The sequence below is a fragment of the Nyctereutes procyonoides genome, unplaced genomic scaffold (genome assembly GCF_905146905.1).
Source record: "Nyctereutes procyonoides isolate TBG_1078 unplaced genomic scaffold, NYPRO_anot_genome, whole genome shotgun sequence".
Classification (NCBI taxonomy): Eukaryota; Metazoa; Chordata; class Mammalia; order Carnivora; family Canidae; genus Nyctereutes; species Nyctereutes procyonoides.
This window is the reverse complement of record NW_026575052.1, coordinates 28,832,588-28,854,752: the sequence shown is the minus strand read 5'-3', so window position 1 is coordinate 28,854,752 and position 22,165 is coordinate 28,832,588. Positions and strand designations below refer to the sequence as shown.

Below are 22,165 nucleotides of genomic sequence, written 5' to 3'. Positions count from 1 at the left end.
CTTAAATGAACTAAATACTGAAAGGTTGAGAACATTCACTATGACATCAACTTGCTGTCCAGATATATCTATTGGGAAGTAACTGGGCAACTCTTTTTCCTATGGAATTTTGACTATCACTTTGGGAACATTTTTAAGGAAATCATAGTACTACTTGCTCTCGGTAATCCACGTCACGGCAAGACTAGAAAGAATTGGGCTCAGAGGCTTAATTTTAAATCTTTCTCACTGACAAATGTAGATGATTGACTTTCGCCTTTTGCAGATTTTGTACCAGGAAAGGGAAACATGCCATTTGCTTGTAGGGCCTGGTGAGCCCCCGGTGCTGACTGCCAACTTCCTGATTGCATAGTTCTCTGGGGGCAGGTTGACTGTGTGAGCCAACTGGGCCGGGGCCATCCCGCCTTAGCACATAGAGCCCAGTACACAGCAAGAGAGTAAAACCAGCAGGTGGGTGGATTCAGAGGCAGCCAGCCAGCCATGTGGTTGCCTGTTCGTTCCCACCCTGGGTTCCAATTTGGTCTCAACAAGCTGCTGAAGTGAGAGTCCATTCGGTATGAATGATTCCAGAGGTTAGGGCTGGCCTTGAGTCATCCTTAGCTCAAAACAAAACAAAATATATATTCACGTAAATATATGCATAAATGTACATACACATATGTGGTCTATGGACTACCCATTTGACCTTTCTACTACAGTGTAGCTTTATTCTTGGAGTGATTAAGGCTGGGTTTGAAAGGGAAGTTCATAACCATTTATGTACCGAACATACCTGAACGATAAGGGGTATTCCTAGCAGTCGCATTGACTCATGGGACAACGATCCAAAACTGGGGAGGGAAGCATCTTCCCTTCCACAGATCAGAATCTGGGACTCCTTTCTCACCTCCATGTCCGTCCGGCAAGGGAGGTTCCATTCTGCAAGGCTTGCTTAAAATGTGAAGTGTTCCACCAAGGACTGTTAACTTATGTCTACCTAAGAGGAACACCACCATCTGGCTCAGTGGGTGGCAGACTTTTTCCTAAAGGACTGCAGAGTGAATGTTTTCATCTTTCCGGGCCATCAGGTCTTTGTCGCATATGGTCAGCTCTGCCATTATACCTCAAAAGCAGCCACAGACAAAGTGTGAAGAATGAGATTGGCTGTGTTACAGTAAAAGTTTATAAAAAAAAAATAAAAACAGGCAAGTTGGTGGTAGGGGGCATTTGCTTTGTTTTGTTATCCACTTAAGTTGAGAAAGTTATATTCCTCCTGGTTCGGAAATTTTATCCCAATTCACATTTGGTAGAATTAATCATGAAATAGTAGATGGTACTTCTCGCCATTTAAAAACACATTTGATTTCGAGGTCTTGTTTGTTCTTTACAGAGGTCCTGTGACACGGCAGTCACTGTCACTGGGTTTCTCAAATAAGGCAACTTTTTCTCTTTTACTTTTGGTGGAGTCCCTGGAAAAAAGATGAATTTAGAAAAATAGAGTTGAATGGATGGAGTTTTTTAAAAAAAGATTTTATTATTTTTATTCATGAGAGACACACAGAGAGAGGCAGAGACCCAGGCAGAGGGAGAAGCAGGCCCCATGCAGGGAACCCGATGCACAGCCTGATCCCCGGACCCCAGTCACGCCCTGGGCCCAAGTCAGCGCTAAACTGCTGAGTCACCAGGGCTGCCCGAATGGATGGAATTTTTAAAGCCACTGGCTTAGAACTTGGAGAGATCCTCCCCCACCCCCAACGCCAGATCCAGACTCTTGTGATTGTGTCATGGAAGGCTACCCTGTAACCCCGAGGCTAGAGGGAATTAAGGTGCCATGGGGTACTCTAGCTGGCCATGCCTAAGGGCTTCTGGAAAAATGCAATAAGGGTATGAACTCCTGTGTTCAGAGATTCTCATTTGGCAGGACATGGCTGGGGCCTGCAAATCTGTGTATCTACATGCTCCTTAGGTGATTCCAAAGCAGCTAGCCTGTCACCTGTCCCTACACTGCCTCCCTGGAGTGCTGGCCCTGATGTTCGAGAACCTTCATCCAAATACTAACTCTGGCTCCTACGGCTGCATGATTCCTAAGCCTTAATTCCCCATCTGTACAAATTGGAAAGAAGTGTTAACAGAGTTCAAAGGTGGAAAAAATGTCTGGCATGTCTTGGGATCCAGGGAATGTCTGCTTCCTTCCTACCTTCTGGAAGTAACTGATCCTGGTTGTGATTCAGGAGTGGTATACTGATAAAGATGTGTCTCCTAAATGTCTCTAAAGCCAATAAGAGATCTGGGGGGGATAAAAAAAAAAAACTAAAGTAAATTGGGGATTTTTTTTTAAATTCAAAGTGAAAATCTATTATAATATAAAGGGTGACTATCTTTCTGTATTGGTCTGAGAGAAGATGTTGGTGGTTGTGTCACCACGACTGCCCTGGGAGGCAGTCTCAGCGGCACAGCGTTTAGCTCCCTCTGTTCCTCTCCATACAGGAAGAATTTACATCAGTCAGCTATGTTTTCAGAGCCATTCGTCAGAAATGTTTTGGCAACCAGACTTGACCATCTCAGCTTGGGATAGAGAGCTTCCGAATCTGCAAAACTTCCAACTGCTGTTGGTTGCATTATGTAGATGGTTGCGTTACGTCCGTACATCCCCGGGAGATCTTGCCGTCATCCTCAAGTCCCCTGAGCAGGTTTTTCAGCTAGAAAGAAAATGTTGAGAATGGCCATCGGTATTTCAATTTGAACCATTCCTTACTTTAAAAATTAAAAATTATGCTCTGGTTTATGACCTCAGTCTCCTTCTGAGTTTGGTTACCGAGTCAATCAGTTCTCATTAGTCCTGGATAAACTGATACACATCAAGGTTCAGAATTACCAGGAAGTACGTCTTATTAGCACCTACCATAATTTGAATTAATTACATGTGTAGTAATTTGTGTAGTGTCTGTGTGCCCCAATATGGAGTAGGCTTCGCGGAGGCGGGGAGCTACATGTGTCGTCTTTGTGGATCGCTCTGTCAGAAGCACCAAGCGCACTGTTTGGCGTATAATGAACATTCGATAAATATTTATGACGTGAGTGAAGGAGTCAAGGTCCATACTCTTTAGCAGAGATGACAGCGCCTATGAGTTTGAGCCCCGCAGCTTGACTCCACTGAGGCATGGGAAGAGGTGGAGAAACAACAGAGTTGTATGGGGTGTGATGGTGGTCAATGCAGGCAGGCTAGACAAGGCTGGCCAGCTGGCCCACTGAGTGCCAGATCACATTAGATGGGCGTATGCTACACAGCATTCTTAAAATGTCAGAGTAACTGTAAGATTGTTTGCCTTTAATCCCTTACTGGATTCTAGGCAGCAAACTTTAACCAACTTTTCTTCCTTATTAAATGTCGAAATAAATTTGTTTACTGATGTACAGTCCTATTTAACAGACTGCTGTAGATCCTCTTTGTACAGCTCTGGAGAGCACCTCTTTGTGTGAGTTAATTTTCCATTGAGTACATTGTGTATATAGCCCCATGTAGCCTTGGATGGCCAGTGAAAACTTAAGAAGTTACAACGTGTTCATAAAATGCTTTAGTTTATTCTAAATAAGTGGAAATAAATCCGTTGCTATCATTTTAGGAAGATGGCACATAAACAATTTAGCATTTGATTGTTTTATCAATAACTCAGTCAACCTATCTGTTCACTGAGGTATTTCGTTTTTAACCATACAGCAGCTCGAACACCAGTAAATTAAACGTGGGCAGTTAGCTCAACATCAATGAAATAATTTCTTAAACACTTTTTCTTTGGCTAAATCGTATTTAACAGTCTAGTGTATTTCCTTGGGCAAAACAAACACTATTTGTTTAGTTAAATATGCTCCTAGAATGTGAACCAGTTTCCCTGGCCTGACATTCTAACTTGTCAGACTTAAAAATATTGCCTGAAAGATCACATATTGATAATAGCAATCTTAAATTAAGTGCGATGGCGTCTTAAGAAATATATCCCTTTGCTTTACTCCAGAGTAACTGGAGGGCACCTATATATTCTCTGCTGGTCGATTCCCAGACTCAGCTCGCTGAGGGGGAGAAGTCTTGTCCTGTTGTTTTGCACAGATTTGAGCCAGATAATAAAAAAAACTGGTGCCCAAGTTTTGATCTGTACAGATGTTAATGTGCCATGATAAATCACTGTTGAGCTTCCTTGGGTAAGGAGCCAGGATCTCCATCCTCTTTCTGGGTGACATATTAATTCAATTTAATTTGAAACATTAATGCTTGGTTTGAAGATTTACCTAAGGAAAAATGTAATCTTATGAAGTTTTCAGTTATGCAGGATAGGACTCTGGACCTTTCACAGAACAATTTCACAGTAAGGCTGTGCAAAATTTAATTATTTTCATGATGACTCTTTTCCATAGCTCTCTTTGTGCAAATTTCATTACACTACAGCTTTTTCTTCCTAAAACATAACATACTGGATGTTTGGATTAAATATAGAATATTTGGATCATCGGCCAAAAATATAGGACACTCTGCTTCTCTGGTGAATTGAGGCCATTTTGTAAGGAATGGTGCTGTAAGGCTTTGGAAGTAACATTTACAAGCAAAACACTGGCCGAGTTTTAATTTTATTTAATGACCTGCTTCCTACCAGTGATCTTGGCACCCTATTCGGTGATTTGCAATCAATTAATCATACAGAATGTCGTAACACTGCAATAAGGGTATTGCACTTGGAGAGTCTCATAAACCCACCAGCAACAGAAAACAGAAATTGCACGCTGAAAGACGTCTTCGTGAAAAACCCCAAGTGGGGAGGTGATTTTAATGCTCTGTTTTCCAACACGGCCTTGGAAGCTTCAGTGTTTTCTTGTTACTTGTGAGTTCTCTGGTTCCCATTCCTCAAAGACGGCTTGGCTCTTCAGTGGGCTGTCAGTATAGGAGTCCCTAAGCGTTCGCCTCCTTCAGTGTAGACACGAGTCATTTGGACGAGGGAAGTCTTGATTCTTCTGAATTACTGAAAGAGGAGGCTCTGGTTTCGGTTTTTATCCTGAATTCAAGGCAATAATGCTCAACTGCAGTAGGCCGTATTTTTCAAGTCTTGGTAGGAATGATTCAGAAAGGAAGCATGTTTCCATCCTGGGAATACACTGACATTTGCTAGAGGCAGATGGTAGAAGATGGGAGGGTGTGATATTACAAGTCAGAGACTTCACATACTTGACTTTGCCAGAAACTTTTGGAATCTGTATGTGAAGATCTTAAGCTTATATTCTTGTCATTTCAGATGTGCCCTTGCAGTTAACTGTTTAGCTCTGCTGGGTTTTTTTTTTCTTCTTTTTCTTATTTTAGCATAGTAAATATGGAACTATTAAACATTCTTAAGATTATGTAAGCCTAAACTCTTGGATGTATGTATATTGTGTTGTTTTTACTTGCTTCCATATGGTTATGTTTTGAGGATGTTCTTCTAACAAGAATATGGAAGCTTAATGTATATCCCAGCTGATTAAAATTGAACCCTCTTTTAAGAAACTGAAGTTTTCAGAGTTCTGTTACTTCCCATGAGTAGGTTAAACTTCTGACTCTTGACAAATTTATTCCTCCCAAAGCTGTACTATTTTTGATTATTTGTTAAATTATCCAGATTGGCATAATAGATTATACACAAGTAGAGCTCATCCTGTATTTTTAGATGCTTGACGCTTCTGTTAAGCCTGAGCTCTAAAATACGCTCACAGAGTTTTGCATATGCAAACTCCTCTTCACTGGCACATAGATCAGATGCAGAAAATGTAAGAAACATTTTGGCCAAAATGTGATGGTCTGTTAGTCGGCATGTGGTAATGAGGCCATATTTTGCATTTAGGCTCCTGTGTTGAGAAAGTGCCCTTGCACACTGATGCCCCTTGGGGACCACAGACTGGAGTCACATCCCCTTTTCAGAATGCAACAACAGTGACAGAGGTCGGGGCAGCACTGTTCCCTGTCTTTTAGGGCATTCCCTTGAACTATCTACACACATGAAAACGAATTTTTTGTTGTTGTTATTGAATGCTGATCAACTAGCCTGAGAGTAAAATATTGTGAAAGATCAGATCCTAAATTCACCTTCTGTGAGCTTCCTCCGCTCAGAGGCGCCTTAACGAACTGGAAGGAGAAAGCCCAAAACTGCAGTCTGTGAGACTCAGAGCAAAGGAAGTATTGGGGGAAATCTCATGAACATCACCCTACCCAAGAAGTTGTCATTCCTCGGGATAAGAGTATGGAAGGATTTTTGCAAATGGTGCTGCTAGTAAATTAAAATACTTTATGCTTGTCAGATAAAAGACGCAGATATGTGGATACATAGATATTGCAGATATGTTTGTCAGAGTCAACCTCTTACCTACTACTTAAGATAGATACCCACTGACTCACATGGGGACACAATGAAATCCTTATTTTTATAAATTAAGGCGGGGGCTTAAAGGTAAAATACATGTTTTCTTAAACTTAGAGTACTTCTTCACGTTTATAAGGTGATGGTTATTGGTGATGATTTTTAGGTTTTTGTTTTGTTTTGTTTTTTTTAGAGATGATTATTTTCAGAATTTGTTTTTGTTTTTTTAGAGAGTCCATTGGCCCACTTGAAGACTCTATAGTTCAGGAAAATTACAGAAAATGTGTTTCATGAGGGGCTTGATTCAATGACTGAATCCGTATTGACCCAGAAAAGCTACTAGGGTGGAAACCTGCGTGGCAATACCGTTTTTGTCCAGAATGACCAAGACCAGCTATGTGCCTAAGATAAAAGTGGAGGGTAGGGTATCCTCCTGTTATTCAAAAGTCAGAAGAAGATAAGGGATCCACCTTCTCCCATCTCTTAAACCAAGTTTTAGCCAAAATAGACTAAAAATTGTCTTTTCCAGTATAATGAACTTTACATGAATTTATCAGCACGTCATTTTTAAGCGAGGGATCTGAATGCATGACTACACACATGAACGCACAAAGGAATGGCCTTGATTAATATTTGTACAGTGGAGATGGTTGACTGGCGTGGTGGTGAAGATAGAAGGGTTGGAAATCATGCCTCGGTTCATATTCCAGCTCTGCCATTTATTACCTATGAAATTTTAAGCCAGTATTATTTAAATTGACTTGCTGTGTTTGTTTCCTTTCATATTGGACTTCTGGTAGTATCTGCTTTGGAGGTGGTAAGAGGATTCCGTAAGACAAGACACAAAATAGCTGGAACTCCAGCGGCACTCAACAGAGTTACCACTTGTTCACCTTGCATGAGGAAAGTTTTATATCGTTTAGGAAGTACGTGTGAAGACTTGAGCCCCTGGACTACTTCCAAGTGGTTGCTCTGGTGGCCTGACTTACAGCTCATTTGGGTTCTACCCAAGAAGGCCCATCTCGAAGTACGTTCCACAGCTCTACTAGCTGTCACTCGGTGTTACAGGATAGACTGTTCTCATAATAACAATATCGGGGAAATGCTGGTTTTGCAACTACCCAGCTTTTTCAAAACTTTTATTGTGCTCTTGTGTATCCAAAAGTGGCGCTTCCCAAATCTTGGTGTCTAAGCACAGCATCCTCCTCCCCAGCCCAGCATCTTGCAGGCCTACTCTTCCTTTAAATAGAGTAGAACAAACACTGATGTAAGTGGATGTTGAAATAAATCCATTGCCTGCAGCACACCCTTCAAATACAGTTTCTCCCTTGGGAGTGGTTGAAATCCAGATGACACATCCCCACATGATTTACCACATGGGTGGTTGTCTTTTGAAAACCAAATCCAACATGAATTTAAGAGTTTTGTTTAGCCCCCAGGTCAGCACTTGGGCCTGTGGATAAGGGTTTGTGTCCAGTCTTAGCGATTTTCTGGTCTCACTTCCTTGGGCCTTTTCAAAGGCATCGCGTGCTCCAAGGGGGTCCTCCCTGAAGAAGCACAGGAGGTGATGAGTTTGGGCCTGGAGGCCAGGTCTGGCCTTTTAGCCTCTTAGCTGCCTCTCCTTCTCCATCCTTTCTCACCCTGTGGTCCAGCCACCCTCCCAACCCCACTTTTGTACATCTACTTTCTCTGGCAGGAATATCTTCTCTTCTACCATTTTCTTCCAAACTGGTTAACTCTTACTCATCTTTCAAGACCTAGCTCCAGGGTCACTTACTTCTGGATGCCTTTCCAGAGCCTCTTTGTCTGGGTCAGGACTCTCTCTTGTGTAATCCTGTGTCCAGTACACCCTTTCATTGCTTTCTGCTATATTTTGCACCGGTTTTCCCTTTAGACTCTAGGATGCTTTATGTAGTTTATTTTGCTGGGGTTATAATTCCCAGACACCGAAGTGCTCAGATATCAATTCTATTCAGTCTGTTTGGTAAAATGTATATCAAGGCACAGAATATTTCCATCACTCCAGAAAGCTCCCTTCTACCCCTTTCTAACCAATCCCTACCCCCAGAAGCAACTGCTTTTCTGCTTTCCATCACCCTACGTTAATTTGCATATTCTAGAATGGAATGAAATCAGACACGTGTACCTTCTTGTATTCAGTTGTTTTTCACTCAGCATGTTTTTGAGATGCATCCATGGCATTGCATGAATCTGTAATTGCTCTCCTTTTATTACCGAGTAATCTTGCAGATGAATTTACCAGTGACCCATTCTTCTGCTGATGGACACCTGGCTTATTTCTCATTTGGGGCTACTGTGCATAAAGCAGCTGTGAACATTCCTCTACAAGGTGTGTGTGTGTGTTTGTGTGTGTAAATTATGTTTTCATTCCTCTTGTATAAATACCTAGGAGTAGAATTGTTTCTAGAATAGGTACTTGTTTAGCTTTGAAGAAACAGAGTTTTCAAAGTGAAAGTGTATTTCAAAAACTACTTCCTATATGCTTCCTGGGTGCTGAGTCTAGGTCCTGTTCACCTTACTTCGCCTCCTGTCCAGCCCAGTGCAGAGCACACACGAAGCACTGAGTGCCTGCTTAGTGAAGAACAAATGGATAAGAAGCTCAAAACAGTTTTCATTCTTTAAAAAAAATTTATTTATATGAGAGACAGAGAGAGGACATGAGTGGCAGGGAGGGGCAGGGGCAAGAGGAGAAGAAGCAGACGCCCCACGAGCAGGGAGCCCCATGTGGGGCTCGATCCTGGGACTCTTAAGATCAAGACCTGAGCTGAACCAGCTGGGCCCCCCCAGGCGCCCCTCAAACCAGTTTTCATTCTGACACCCTCTCTACTAATTGACAAAAAAAAAATGAATTTCCATCAAAGGAATGGAAACTCGATTGACTTCAACGTGCTCCAGTCCAGGTGGGCAAATGAGAATACAGTTCCCCTGCCCTCTGGTCTGAGAGCTACCTCTGGTTGCAGGGTGGTGGGATGGGCAGGGGGTGTGTAAAGCCAAGGGTGTAGACTGATGGGCCACCATTCAAGGGTCCATATCACCATAGTTGCCAGGTGTGCTCATCAAGAACTCTTCACTTTTCCCTTCCAGACCCTCCAGAGGCTACTTTTTCAGCACACTGCCCGACCCTGCCCGGTCACTTGCACAAACTCCTAGTTCCGCCAAACGTGACAACTCTCCTTTCTTACTCATCTAACATCTTCTCCCCTTTGCAAGGGTTGCAAATTCCACCTGAGTGCCTCCCCGTGAGGCCACCTCTCTCTGTCAACATCCTGGCCACCCCCCCAGGCTCGGGGAAGGTGTGTCCTGTCTGAAGCTGTCCTGGCCCCCGCACCAGGAAGCTCGCTCTCTGGAGCGTCTGTGAAGTGCGCTCACCTGTGGCTGGTACTCATGAGCTGTTGAGCGGGGGTCTTGCCTTTATAACAGTTCTCTGCACCGGCATCTTCCAGCTCTGGTGGTTGGCCGTGGGACAGCGTGCTCAGTGGCCCCCCGACTTCCGTCAGGAACGAGGGCTGCTGGTCACCAAGGGAAGAGCCGAGGCTCCTCTCCATGATCTTTGTTCTTGGTGGCTGATTCCACTAAAGATCACTTAGATTATGTGGCAAAGCTGCGGCTCCTTTTTGAGAAGAGTTGTTTAGAGAAGAGAGTTCTGTCCAGGAGGAGGAGGGTGTAGTGCAAACTTGGGGGCATTCGTGTCACCTGCTGGATAACGAAGGAAATTAGCTTTCTTTAGGCTCCGGTATTGGTCACAGGTCACATGTCAACGAGCGCAAATATAACAGAGTAGCTTCACGTGACATTAGTATCCGTAAGACAATTTAAAAATAATCTCCTTTAGAGGGAAAGGATGGCTCCAAGGAATAGAGCAGTTAATCCTGTTGTATGTATGTTTTCTTTTGATTGCTGTTTTGGTAATATCCTTATTTTTGTCTCTGTTCCGCAAACTGCCTTCCTCTCTGTACAATTTTTAAAAATATTTAAGTTTAATTTCCAGAAATGTACTATAGTTATCTTGACTCTGATAACAAACAAATGTGAAAAGAATGCCAAGGGTGTGAAAATCCGCACTGAACAAAACACTTTTTTCTATATATTATGTTGTACTTTTAAAATTATAATCATCTTTGAGTGGCATAAACTCAAAGCTGCAGTTGGAAAATATATTTTGGAGTTTGGTTTCTTGGCAAACGTCATTTCAAACAAATAGAATTACAAAAATAATGTTTCTCATTTCTAAAAAAGAAAAAAACTTTATGTTGCTATGAAAACTGTAAATACCAATTTCTCAGAACAGAAAAGGCATGTAAGTCGTTTGACATCATGTAATTTTGTAGTTGATCAAGAAAAAAAAAACCACTCATTTGTCAACCTTTAAAGAATTGGATACCAATTTTTTGAAGTCCAATCATATGATCATTAAGATGTAGTTAGAACTAGCTTGGATGTATTTAATTGCTTACCTTCTTCTGTTTGATCAAAGGCACTGGATCTTGTATGCTTAAGAACTCTAACAGATTTCTCTCTCCTGCATCAGTAAGAAGTAAGTGCGGCATTAAAATTCAAACTCTCCCTCTTCGCTGATGGCATTAAAATTCCTAAGTTGAGTTCCTGCATTATTCACCTAGCAGAAAAATGAATTCACTTCTTCCCGCACAAAAAGAGAGGCATGACTCTTTGGGTGTGAATAGGCTCATGAAGCAGACGGTTTCCAGAAATCAGCCTAATGAGCACGGTTCTCGGGAATCCGAGGTGTCTCTGTCAGGGGACCTCAGTGCCGTGAATGTGGTGATGTGTCCCTGAGCTGGAGACCTACCTGCCATTTGATTCACCACACCTTAAAAAAATTGTTCCTGTTTCTTAACAAGGACTCCAGGATTTGAATAGCTTCACTTTGATTAAAAAATTGAGCTTGACTTTTTCTTTTTCTTTTTTGGGTCTGTTTGTATTGTGGACGATTTCAAACATGTACATAATTAAGCAGGAGTATGACAACCACTTAGTGACCGTTCCCCAACTTGAGAAACTGAGGAACCGAACGGCCAGTCATGTTTCATCTAGAAGCTTCACTGCTACCACACCCGGTTTATTTTGCAGCAGTACTTAGAACTTGTATGAAAACATTTATTGATCTAGAATATCTCAGTATAATTCTCTAAGAGATAAGGCCTTCCTTTTGAACTATTATCACACCAAGGGAGAAATTAGCAAGAATTCCATAATATCAATATCTATTCAGTATTTAAGTTCAAAATTGTTTCGTGTGTGTGTGTGTACTTTTTCTAGTCTGGTTTTTTTTTTTTGACTCAGAATCCAAATAAAAACCACATATTGTAATTGGTTGCTGTGTATTTTGATGCATTTTTTGTTATACAAGTTTTAATCATGAAAAATTTCAAACAGAAACGTATAGAAAAAGTGTATTGTGCATTTAACAAATGTTAACTCGTTGCCATATTTGCCTCAGATATCTTTGCCTTTTTTTTTTAGAATGTTAGATATAACGTCCCTCTCATTTTTCTTTTTTTTCTTTTTAGAGTTAACCAATATCTTATAATTGGTGCATACCATTTCTTTTTTTTAAGATTTTATTATTCATGAGACACACAGAGAGAGGCAGAGACCCAGGCAGAGGGAGAAGCAGGCTCCATGCAGGGAGCCCGATGTGGGACTCGATCCCAGGACCCCAGGGTCACACCCTGGGCCGAAGGCAGATGCTCAACCACTGAGCCACCCGGGTGCCCCTGGTGCATATCATTTCTATAGTATGTTTTTATGCTATCACTGCCTGTATGCATAAATAATACATATTTTTTGTTTTTATATATATATTCTGTGTAAATACATAATGTGTATGCCTTTCTGCAGCCAGTTTTTTCACTAAATGCACATATTCATACACATAGCTCAAATAGTTCATTTTAAACTGCTGTATGCTATTCCAATATAGGAATAAACACCAGCATGTTCATTCCCCCAATAATGAGCAGTTAGGGTGTTTCCAATATTTTCCCCCTGCAAATGATTCTCAGTAAACATCCTTTTATGCGTTCGCCTTGTGCAAATGAATGAGAATTTATTTACATGATAACACCTAATAGTGGTAGAGATGTCTTTGGTTTTGCTGGGTATTCCTGTTTTCTCTCTAAAGTTATGTAATTCTCAGTAGCAATATATGAGAGTTCCAGTTTTCCCCGAACTTTCCCAAAACTCAGTATTGTTAGGCTCTTAAATTTTGCCAATATCATGGGTATGAAATGGTAACTCACATGCTTTCAATTTGTACTTTTCTAATTACTAGTGAGATTTAGTATCATTGCATTTATTTGCTTTTTAGGTTATCTCTTTGGTGAGTTGACTATTTATTAAGGTGTTTTTCCTAACAGCAGATTTTGGAATTTCAAGCATTCGTCTTATTCATGGAGACACATTCATTTTTTCCAAATGGGTTCAGTATGTTTCACACTTTGAGAAATAGTTTTCAGAGAAATCATTTACAGTCGTATGTGGATCCTTTAGGATTGGAAAAGGACATTTGTGAGAGCTGAGCTCTTTCAAGATGGAAAAAATCAACCTGATGTGCAGAAGCTACTTAAAATAACACTGGTTTTGACTATTCTCTTCTATCTTACTGAATCTTTAGCCATCTGCCATTTTCATTTGCTTACATTTTTCCTTCCTTCCACTATGTCTTCCTTCAAAACTCTGACGCCGCTCAGTTATTGACCAATAGTAGTTTGCACACACGCGACCTGTCCGGTGTCTATCAGCTTCATTTTCCTTCCTTGAAATTTCCCTTCCAGGGTCCTCTGGCCTCCTGTTTCTCGTAGGTCCCCGTTCCCAGGCCAGCAATGCAAGTGTCACCCTTCCTATCCCTCCTGTGATGGATCCTTTGTCCTCAGTCCCTGTATCCTCTGTGATCTATTCCTTTAATTGGTGGAGCGGATCCCCAAACTTTCCTAAGCAAACGGGTCATGAAAGCACATTTTTCCCAATTAACTAATTTGAAATGTCTTTTTCATTCAATTTATCTTTGCCACATTCATACTTGGTTTTTGTAAGATATCTAGGCTTAGAATTCTAGATCAAAAATTATTCTCCTACAGAATTTTGAAGGATTTGATTCTTCTCGGATTGCTCTCAAGACGTCGGGTGCCGTTCTTATTTCTAAACTTCTGTGACCTGTTCTCAATTTTGGGAGCCTTTAGAATTCTCTCTTTATCCCTTCCTGGATGAATTGTAGTATATGCCTTAGTGTGGTCCTCCGTGAAAGCCATTTTTACTGATTATTCATTAGGATCTTTCAATCTAGACATATTTCCTTCGATACTGGGAAATTTCCCTTTTAAAAAAATCTGTTTCTGCTTTCTATTATCTTATTGGACCTGTTTCTGGTTATATGTTGGATCTCTTGGATCCTCTGACTTTCCTGCTTTTTCAATTTCCATTACAAATATAGTTTCTGGGAGATTTTCTTGTCCTTAATCTCCTACTAGTCTGTTGATTCTTTTTTTTTTTCTTAGTATTTATTTTATTTGAGAGCAAGAGTGAGTAGGGGGAGGGGCAGAGGAAGAGAATCTTCAGGGAGATGCCCAGCTGAGCACAGAGTTCAGCTCGGGGTTTGATCCCACTACCCTGAGATCATGACCTGAATTGAAACCATGAGTCAGAGGTTCAACCAAGTGAGGCACCCAGATGCTCTTAATTTTTTTTTAAATTCACCTAGCATATCTCTAATTTTAAAAAAAGATTTATTTGTTTGTTTGTTTATTCATGAGAGACACAGGCAGAGGCAGAGACACAGGCAGAGGGAGAAGCAGGCTCCACGCAGGGAGCCCGATGGGGAACTAGATCCCAGGACCCCCGGGTCACGACCTGGGCCGAAGGCAGATGCTCAAGTGCTGAGCCACCCAGGCATCCTGAGTAGATAGAATTTTTGAATCATATTCACTAATTCCTTTGACAATATATACTATTAAAAACTGAAAATTACTTTGAAATTATTTGACTAAATATTTTCTATTTCTTAAATATCACTTTTTAGTTCTAGGCAAACTCAAAAGGCTAAAGGAGAGGAATCTAAATTCCATGAGCTACTTACCAATTCATTACCACCAACAAATACACCCAGAGTATAAAAGATCTTTTCTGAATTACAGTTCACTTAGGAGATGTAAGATTTTCTAGGCAAAAGCAACGGGCCACACTTGAATCTGTATCATTTTTTTATGGGTAGCTATAAACCCAAATGAACCTCATCTATTTTATGGAATAGATTCATATGAACTATGAATCTTTCTAAATAGATATAAACCTGTACACACACATTTGCCAACGACTTGTCATACAGTTGCATTAAAATTGATCTAAACATACTCGCGTCCAGAGGAAGACTCTAATTTATTGCCAGAGTATTCCAATTCTATCAGATGTATAGAAGCTACAATTTTGGAATAACAGAGAGCCCTTTATTATTTTATAGGCCAAATATATGTAAGGCTACGGACTTTTAAAAATATATCATGGAACATTTCAAATGTATACAAAAATGGAATGATTTAATGAACTCTCAGCTTTAATGATGACCAAACCTGAGACAAGCCAATCTTGGTTCATTGGTGTTCTTTTCTCCTTCTCACATTGGGTTATCCTAAAGCAAATCTAAGATATCCTATGATTTCATCTCAAAATGCTTTAGCATCTTTCTTTAAAAGACAAGGAATGTTGTTTTTTAATTTAAACATCACCATAATATAATTACACCTAAAAAAATGTAACATTTTTTACTTAAAATCATACTCTCCGCACTTGAATTTCTCTTCAGTTTTTTTTCCCCCTTTGGATTGTTTGAATCGGGATCCAAATAATTTCATATGTTGCATTTGGTTTGTATATCTCTTAAGTCTCTTTTAATCTAAAGTTTCTCCCTTTTAAAAAAATCATAATTTTTTTGAAAAGACTAAGTTGTTTATATTTTGAAATGACATTTTTCCTCCCTGGGTGGCGGGGGGGTGGGTGTTTAAACGTCCTACATTCTGAATTTTGCTGATTGCTTTTCTATAGTGTTGTTTAACATATTATTCTACTTCTGTATTTCCTGTAAACTGGATAGTTGGGAATAGGTATTTGATGTTTGACTAGATACTTCTCTGACATGAAAAACATGGTCTTGCATATCTCCTACATTATACATACTGTACATTTCCTCTTGCGTCTTATAGGCTTACCATGTCTGTTTGCCTTTTTATGATATTATAATTGCCCCATGAGTTCAGATGCTGTCACCTTGGTCCATGCATTATAAGGTTCCCCATCCTGATAACTCTAGTGGCCACTGATGATTATTGCCTGGGTCCACCATAGGACATTATATACAGGGTTAAGAGTTTCTGAATTTGGAAAACCTCACTTATTTTCAACTTCCTGCCCTGATTTATTCTGCCATCTTGGTCATTCACCATCTCTTCCTTAATCTATAATATATTTATCTTTCTCTAGTATACCGTTTCCCAAAGTATGTTACATAGAACACAGCACTGCCAAGCACACTGTGAGAGAACTCTCCCCGAGGTTGGGGGATGCCATTTACCATTTTCCCCTCTCAGATTTATAATGCAGGGGAGCCTGTAACATTCTAAGGAATCTTTTAATAGACTTGATTTACCCAGAGTTGCATCAACTTACTTGTATTCTTTTCTCTTTAACACTTATTGGTATCTTGTTTAGAGAAACACTTTGAAATGCATCCTAAAGAAGAGGGGGAAGGTGGAAGCACTTGCCCCACCCTCCCATGGGACTTGCTAAACGTTAAGGTCATGAGTCCTTAACATTGGTACCTAATGGGGAGAAAAGAGAGTGGGAGCAAATCCAAGATCAGATAACAGGCTTGGTGTATCATGTCTTCTGTTAATATAATCTCATCTTCATTGTATTGATTGCTTCAACTGCTTTCTTGTCAGTGTTACCTATTTAACTCACATTCGATTCCAAATGTATTAATCTCTGATAAGAAAAGAAAGTCCGGCTACAACAGTCACAATTTGAAAAATTATGAAAGTTTGCTTTTATAGTTTAGAAATTTCTGCAAGCACACCACATGTGCACACACACTCCCCCCAGGGCAGGGAGCAGGAGCGGTATTGGTACATGAGGGGTCACAATGGAATCATAACAGTAGTTGAGATCATTGGTCTTAGACACCAAATCTGGGTTCATTTTCATGCCAGAGGCTCACGTCCTCTTTGTGGCTCACGGAGGAAAATGGAGTCGAGCAGAATTAGTGACACAGACCACTTTTCCTTTGCTCTGAAGATACCTCAAGCTCTGTACAAGAAGTGTTTTCCATTAGAAGAAAAATACTGTGCATTAATGCTCCTGAGAAAAAACAGTGATTGCCAGTGATGCCACCAGGAAACGATTGTTTAAATGTTTCACAGTATAAGCATGAATCAGTCATTAAATAGGGAATACAACTTATTTTGCAGACTTGGAACATTAGTCAAAAAATTTTTGAGGTGGAGTTTATTCTAGTGTAGTGTGAATTTTGATCTTCGGAACATGCACTGGGGATATAGTAATAAGGAGCACAAGTCAGAACACTTCGTTAAAGTAAACAAGAACAGAGCCAAGACCCAGAGACTCAGAGCTCTGTTTTGTGAGTTTTATTTGGGAGACTGGAATGGGATGAGACGCAGAGGACTGAGCGGGGTATCATCAACAATCTAAACAGTAGACTCAGTGTGCTTTTTGCAGCACTGGGATGCTGGTGCCTGGCCAGGGCCCATACTGTTGAGTTAAGTTCTGGACCTCCACCGTTGATAATTTATGATGAAAGTTATACTGGTGCTTTTAAGTTTAAATATGGCTTAAAAAATACCATGATTGAGAATGTGTTTCCATCCAGAAAATCCAGGAAAGGCAAGTATTGCTGATGTTAAAATGATGGACAGCTCTTTCCGACTTGTCACAAACTTTTTCTTCATGACAACTTAGGAAGCAACTCGCTGTTTCCTTCAGCTTGCTGTTCATTGACGGGCAGGTCATGCGCTGGGTTTGACTGCGGGCATTACCTTCTTGTTAGGTAGCTTTCCGAAGACTGTCCCCTGAGGACTCTGTGGGCTCCGGCAGTTAGGTGGTGTTAGAGGAATGAAGGTAGGGGGCGGAACCCATGTCTGGAAATTACCTTAAAAACATTATATGCGACCTAAGGTGATAAATTTGTATTTCTTGAACATAAAGAGTTAAACCACATTCATTGGGGGATCCCTGGGTGGCTCAGTGGTTTAGCGCCTGCCTTTGGCCCAGGGTGTGATCTTGGAGTCCCGGGATCGAGTCCCACGTCGGGCTCTCGGCATGGAGCCTGCTTCTCCCTCTACCTGTGCCTCTGCCTCTCTCTCTCTCTCTCTCTCTCTCTGTTTATCATAAATAAATAAATAAATCTTTAAAAAAATTTTTAAAAAGATAATAAAACACATTCATTTGTTGTTCCCTCAGATTATTTGGTGAATCATAACCCAAAACACAGATGTATAAATTCTCCTTCGGTAGAGGAGTTCAAGAGGCTGGAATGGTGACTTCAAAACTCCTTGGTGAACTGAAGCCCAAAGAGGAGAGATGACTTGCCCGAGGTTACCTTGTCGTTCACAGGTTGCATTCAGCCGTCAGCGTAGGGGGCCCTTCGTCCACTTTCAATATGGCACGTGGTTGCACTGTACACCTTGAGTTTATAGGCTGGTCTTAATCCAGTTTGGTTGGCTCAAAATACTAATGGTGGAGAGCCAATGGCGGGAAGGCTGATTTTTGCATCTTGCTAGTGTCCGTTTCTCAGGACAAGCCATCGCACACCTCAGATTCTCTTCCCTGATAGTCTAAAATGGTAATATGAGGTGAGCAAATGATGAAAGTGGTGAATGCAAATGTCAACCAACAGGTTGCAACTAAGGGCTAAGAATAGGGAGATTCAGGAAACCAGCTGGTCTGTGGATTATCGGTTCGTGGTGCAGGGCATGTCCTTGGTAGAATGGGTGCTTTCTAGCCCTACTCATGGGAGAAAGAGAATAGTACCAGCCAAAATGTGGGTACTTAGAATTCTAAAAAACTTCATTAGTGGACAGTGGGTCTAAGGAGATTTCTTCTTAAGGATGAAGTTGTAGGGTGTGGAAAAAAGTTCGGTTCAGTAGAAGAAATCCTGCACCAAGATTTTATTTCTCCACTTGGTTTAGCAAGGCCTTGGGTTTTCTATGTATTTTAGCCTATTTGTCTTTAAGGTTAATAATGTTCCTTGAGTTTAGTTTCCAGAAGTATGGTAAAGATCACATTATATCTTTTAGGTTAAGTAAGAGGAAAAGTTCTATTGAGACACTAGATTGAAAGTTTCCTTCCAGTTTGTAGTTTTGTTTCCTTATAATAGCATTTGCTTTATGGTTGACCAAATTCTGTTTCTGTTAAATTCATATATCTTTGCTTATTTAAAATTGAGGTATTTTTATGTCCAGCAATTTATAGGGATTTTGATCACAATATTGGATGATTTTTTGTTACTCAAGAATTCTGCTTTTTGAATCAGTGAGGTTTTGTTTTAACAAATGTTTTTCCAGTTTAGAGTTCCATATGATGATCATATTCTCTAGGGTAAGAAGTGTGGAAAAAGGTGGCTGACCTTGAGAAAGTACACAGTTGCTGTGCTGGGGTTCTTTCAGGGTTGAAATGGAATACCAAAATCAAAAATCGTGGAAGGGTTTCTAATTTCAAAGAAGGTTGTCTGACCTTGCCTAAAGAGTTAGGGTGGAAACCAAGGAAGAACACGGAGGAGAAGACCGAGCTCCCCTCAGGCATACACACCCCGACAACCTCTAGTTACCCATCTGGGAGAACAACGCAAGTCCGTCACTTGAGGGCCGAGGAAGCTGTTTCTCACCGAGAGATCTTCTTCTTCTGTGTTTTTCTTCTTATCTCAAGAAGTTCTCAGTAAACGTCTGCACCCCTTCACACACACACACACACACACACACACACGCATGATTACCAACTACACCTCCCCCCGTTTATTCTTGGGTCTCTTTCTTCCTGAACCAGAGCCTACAGCTTAACTTAAGATAAAAGAATCCTGATCTACATGTGGTCCTTCGGCTCGTTTTGAGGATGCCTTCCTTGAAACCAGTAGGAGGACTCGCCAGATCCAGAGTCCCCGGTGTCTCGGGGTTTCTGCTCCATGTTTCACGCCCCAGAGAAAGGAGACTTACGTGGATTAAGGGCTTCATCAGGCCTGGTATTGTCACGTTTGTCACCAGTCGCCCCTCAGCCACCTCATTCAGTGGATAGTTGTTTGTTGTCCGTGTGGTATTTCATGTCGTGTAGCTGGACGCTCTGTTGGCCACGAGGCAGCACTGTGGTGGCTCCAGCCGGCCCCCTCCGCCAGATGGAGGCTTGGAGCTGTGCGTGTGTTTCAGGTTGTGTGATACTAAAATGAGTAGTGAAACTGGGAATATTGGTTTCTTAGAGGTTAAATGGCTTTATTCATTCAATGGCTGGGGACAGGAGTTGGAAGCATGAATGTGTGTTGTGACCACAAACAGGCACTCTTCGTCTCCAGATGTGCTACGATAGCGGAGGGCCTTGTGGACTGCTGTGTGCTGCCCTCGTAGACAAGGGGGTGCCGGGGGGCGGTTCGTGTTTGCCTGATAAAATGAGGGAGCTTTGGAATTTTGATAATAATTGTGTGTGTTTTTAGGAGCTTGCTATGTCTTTTTCTGAATTTCATTTTTTGCTAAGTGACTCTTCAAAATGTGGTACTTAGCGAGGAGAAGCACTAGACATTCAAGGTCTCTATTCATTTAGGAAAGATGGTCAAACCATTTCCATCATCGTGAGAACAAGAATCATGAGAATCTTGATCCCATGAGCAAGTGGCAGTGCTCCTGAGTTCAGATCTAGCTTGCACGATGTTGGGGGAGGGCTTGAAGTGGCCTGAGCCTCCATTCCCCAAACTGTAAAATGTGGGTTGCAACATTTTGAGGCTTAAAGAGTGATGTCAGTAAAGACCCACAGTTCTCGGGCCCAGTTCTGGGCACGAGGGGAGTAGAGGCATCTTCAGTCGTGAAAATAGCAGTAGTTAGTGGCTTCCCAGAATCTGAGGGACAGGATTTGGAATCGGGGTTCAGTAAAATCAAGTCACCCAAACGTAGATGGATTTTCCGACGTCCCACTGGCATCTGGAGTCGGGGAGGCCTGGCTTAGCACAGAGCTGTGGGTCCAGGCTCCCCTCGTCCCGGGCCACCTCCCCTGCTGGCTCCGGCTCCTGCAGTGACTGGTGTCTGAGGGCCCCGGAGACAGCCGTGTGGGGTGCTGCTCTCCGGCCTCACAGCCGAGCCTCCAGGTCAGGAGGGCCCAGGTCGCCAGCGTCGCTGGTCACATGGCGCTGCTGGTTTCGTGTGTCCGTGGAGGCCACAGGGCATGTGCTGCAGGCGAGCGGTGGGCGAGGGTGCCCGGAGTCCCGGGCCGGAGGCAGGAGCTTGCGGCTGCGGCTTCCCTCCTCCAGGGCGCCAGCCCTGTCCCCTCCCCTGCCCTGGGCAAGCGGGTGCCCCAACAGCTGAGGCCCGGCCACCTGCCGAGGCCTGCAGCCCAGGCCGCTGGCCCACGGGCGTCTAGAGGCAGGTCGGGGGGTGCTCAGGGGGCCCCGGGGACCCGGAGCCAGGTGCTGTGCAGGTGCACCCGGCCCCCTCACAGAGGCAGACCTTGGCCTGTGGGCAGGGGGCGCCCCTTCGGCGCTGGCACAGCTTCCGCCCGCGGACGGGGACAGGTGTCCGGCCACTTGAGCCTGCCCTGCACTTACTTGCAAGGCTCTTAGCTAGAGGAGGCCTGGGCACCAGCAAACACGTCGGTGCTGCATTCGTTGGGTCCCTTGCCACCACTGCAGGCTGTCGCTCCCCTGGGAGCCCATGGCCCCCCGTGTGCCAGACCCCATGGCCCGGGGCCTAGCATCCCGTGTCCGGGCCTCACGCTGCCCCCCTGACCTGTGCGTCTGTCTGTTGCAGGCCTGTGCACCCCTCGCCCGGGGCCCCCGGTCCCCCTGGAGCCCAGTGCACGCGGCTCCCAGCTGCAGACGGGGGCGGCAGAAGCAGCGCACAACCTACGGACGCGGACCGGACAAGATGCAGAGACTGGAGACGCGGCTGAAGAAAATATCGTTTACCTCTAATTGTGTGGTCAATTTTTTTTTCCAGACAAAACAAAACACTGGCATTTTGTGGAGAATTATTTTTTTCTTTTCCTGATGTTTGTGTGACTGTGTCCAAATTGCTTTATAAGTAATATTTAATATTTCATGCAAGTACATTTCTTTGGGCATGAGTCCAATTAAATTATTGAAAGCAGTTCTTGTTTGTATAATCATTAACTTATCACACCTAATTTCAGATTTCTGGTGGAGAAATTAACTTGAATAAGCAGAAATATTTTCAGAGTTGTTATGACTCTAGAGTAAAATCACATATTGCATTTTCTACTGGATCACCTGGTTTTGGAAATGTGTTTTTTTTTTTTTTAAAGATCTAGAAGAAGCAGTCTGGTTGGAAAGAGTGATATTCATGATGGGCAAGCTTTCCCAACACAGCAGCTGATTAGGGAGAATGGCCTCAAGGCCCTAAAAGGCAGAGGAGCATGTGGGAAAGGCCTTTTCTTGGCTGGGTGGTTTTTTGTTTGTTTTCTTTTGTTTTGTTTTGTTTTGTTTTAACGTGCTAAGTTCTCTTGGGGAAGTGAAAGGGGTCCTCTCCTGGTGATGATTTGTCGTAGTCCCCATGCAG

At 42.4% G+C, this 22,165-nt stretch overlaps 1 protein-coding gene across 10 annotated transcripts in view; it reads left to right on the top strand.

Moving 5' to 3' along the window:
- The window catches only part of ARHGEF28 (Rho guanine nucleotide exchange factor 28), a 311,495-nt gene extending 289,759 nt beyond the window's left edge, over positions 1–21,736 (top strand). For all 10 annotated transcript variants that reach the window (XM_055332795.1, XM_055332796.1, XM_055332801.1 and 7 more), the window contains one exon: positions 21,398–21,736. In XM_055332795.1, the coding sequence (XP_055188770.1) occupies positions 21,398–21,561 (164 nt within the window). In that variant the 3' untranslated portion in view covers positions 21,562–21,736. The remainder of the gene's footprint in view (positions 1–21,397) is intronic.
- Positions 21,737–22,165: the final 429 nt, after the last annotated feature.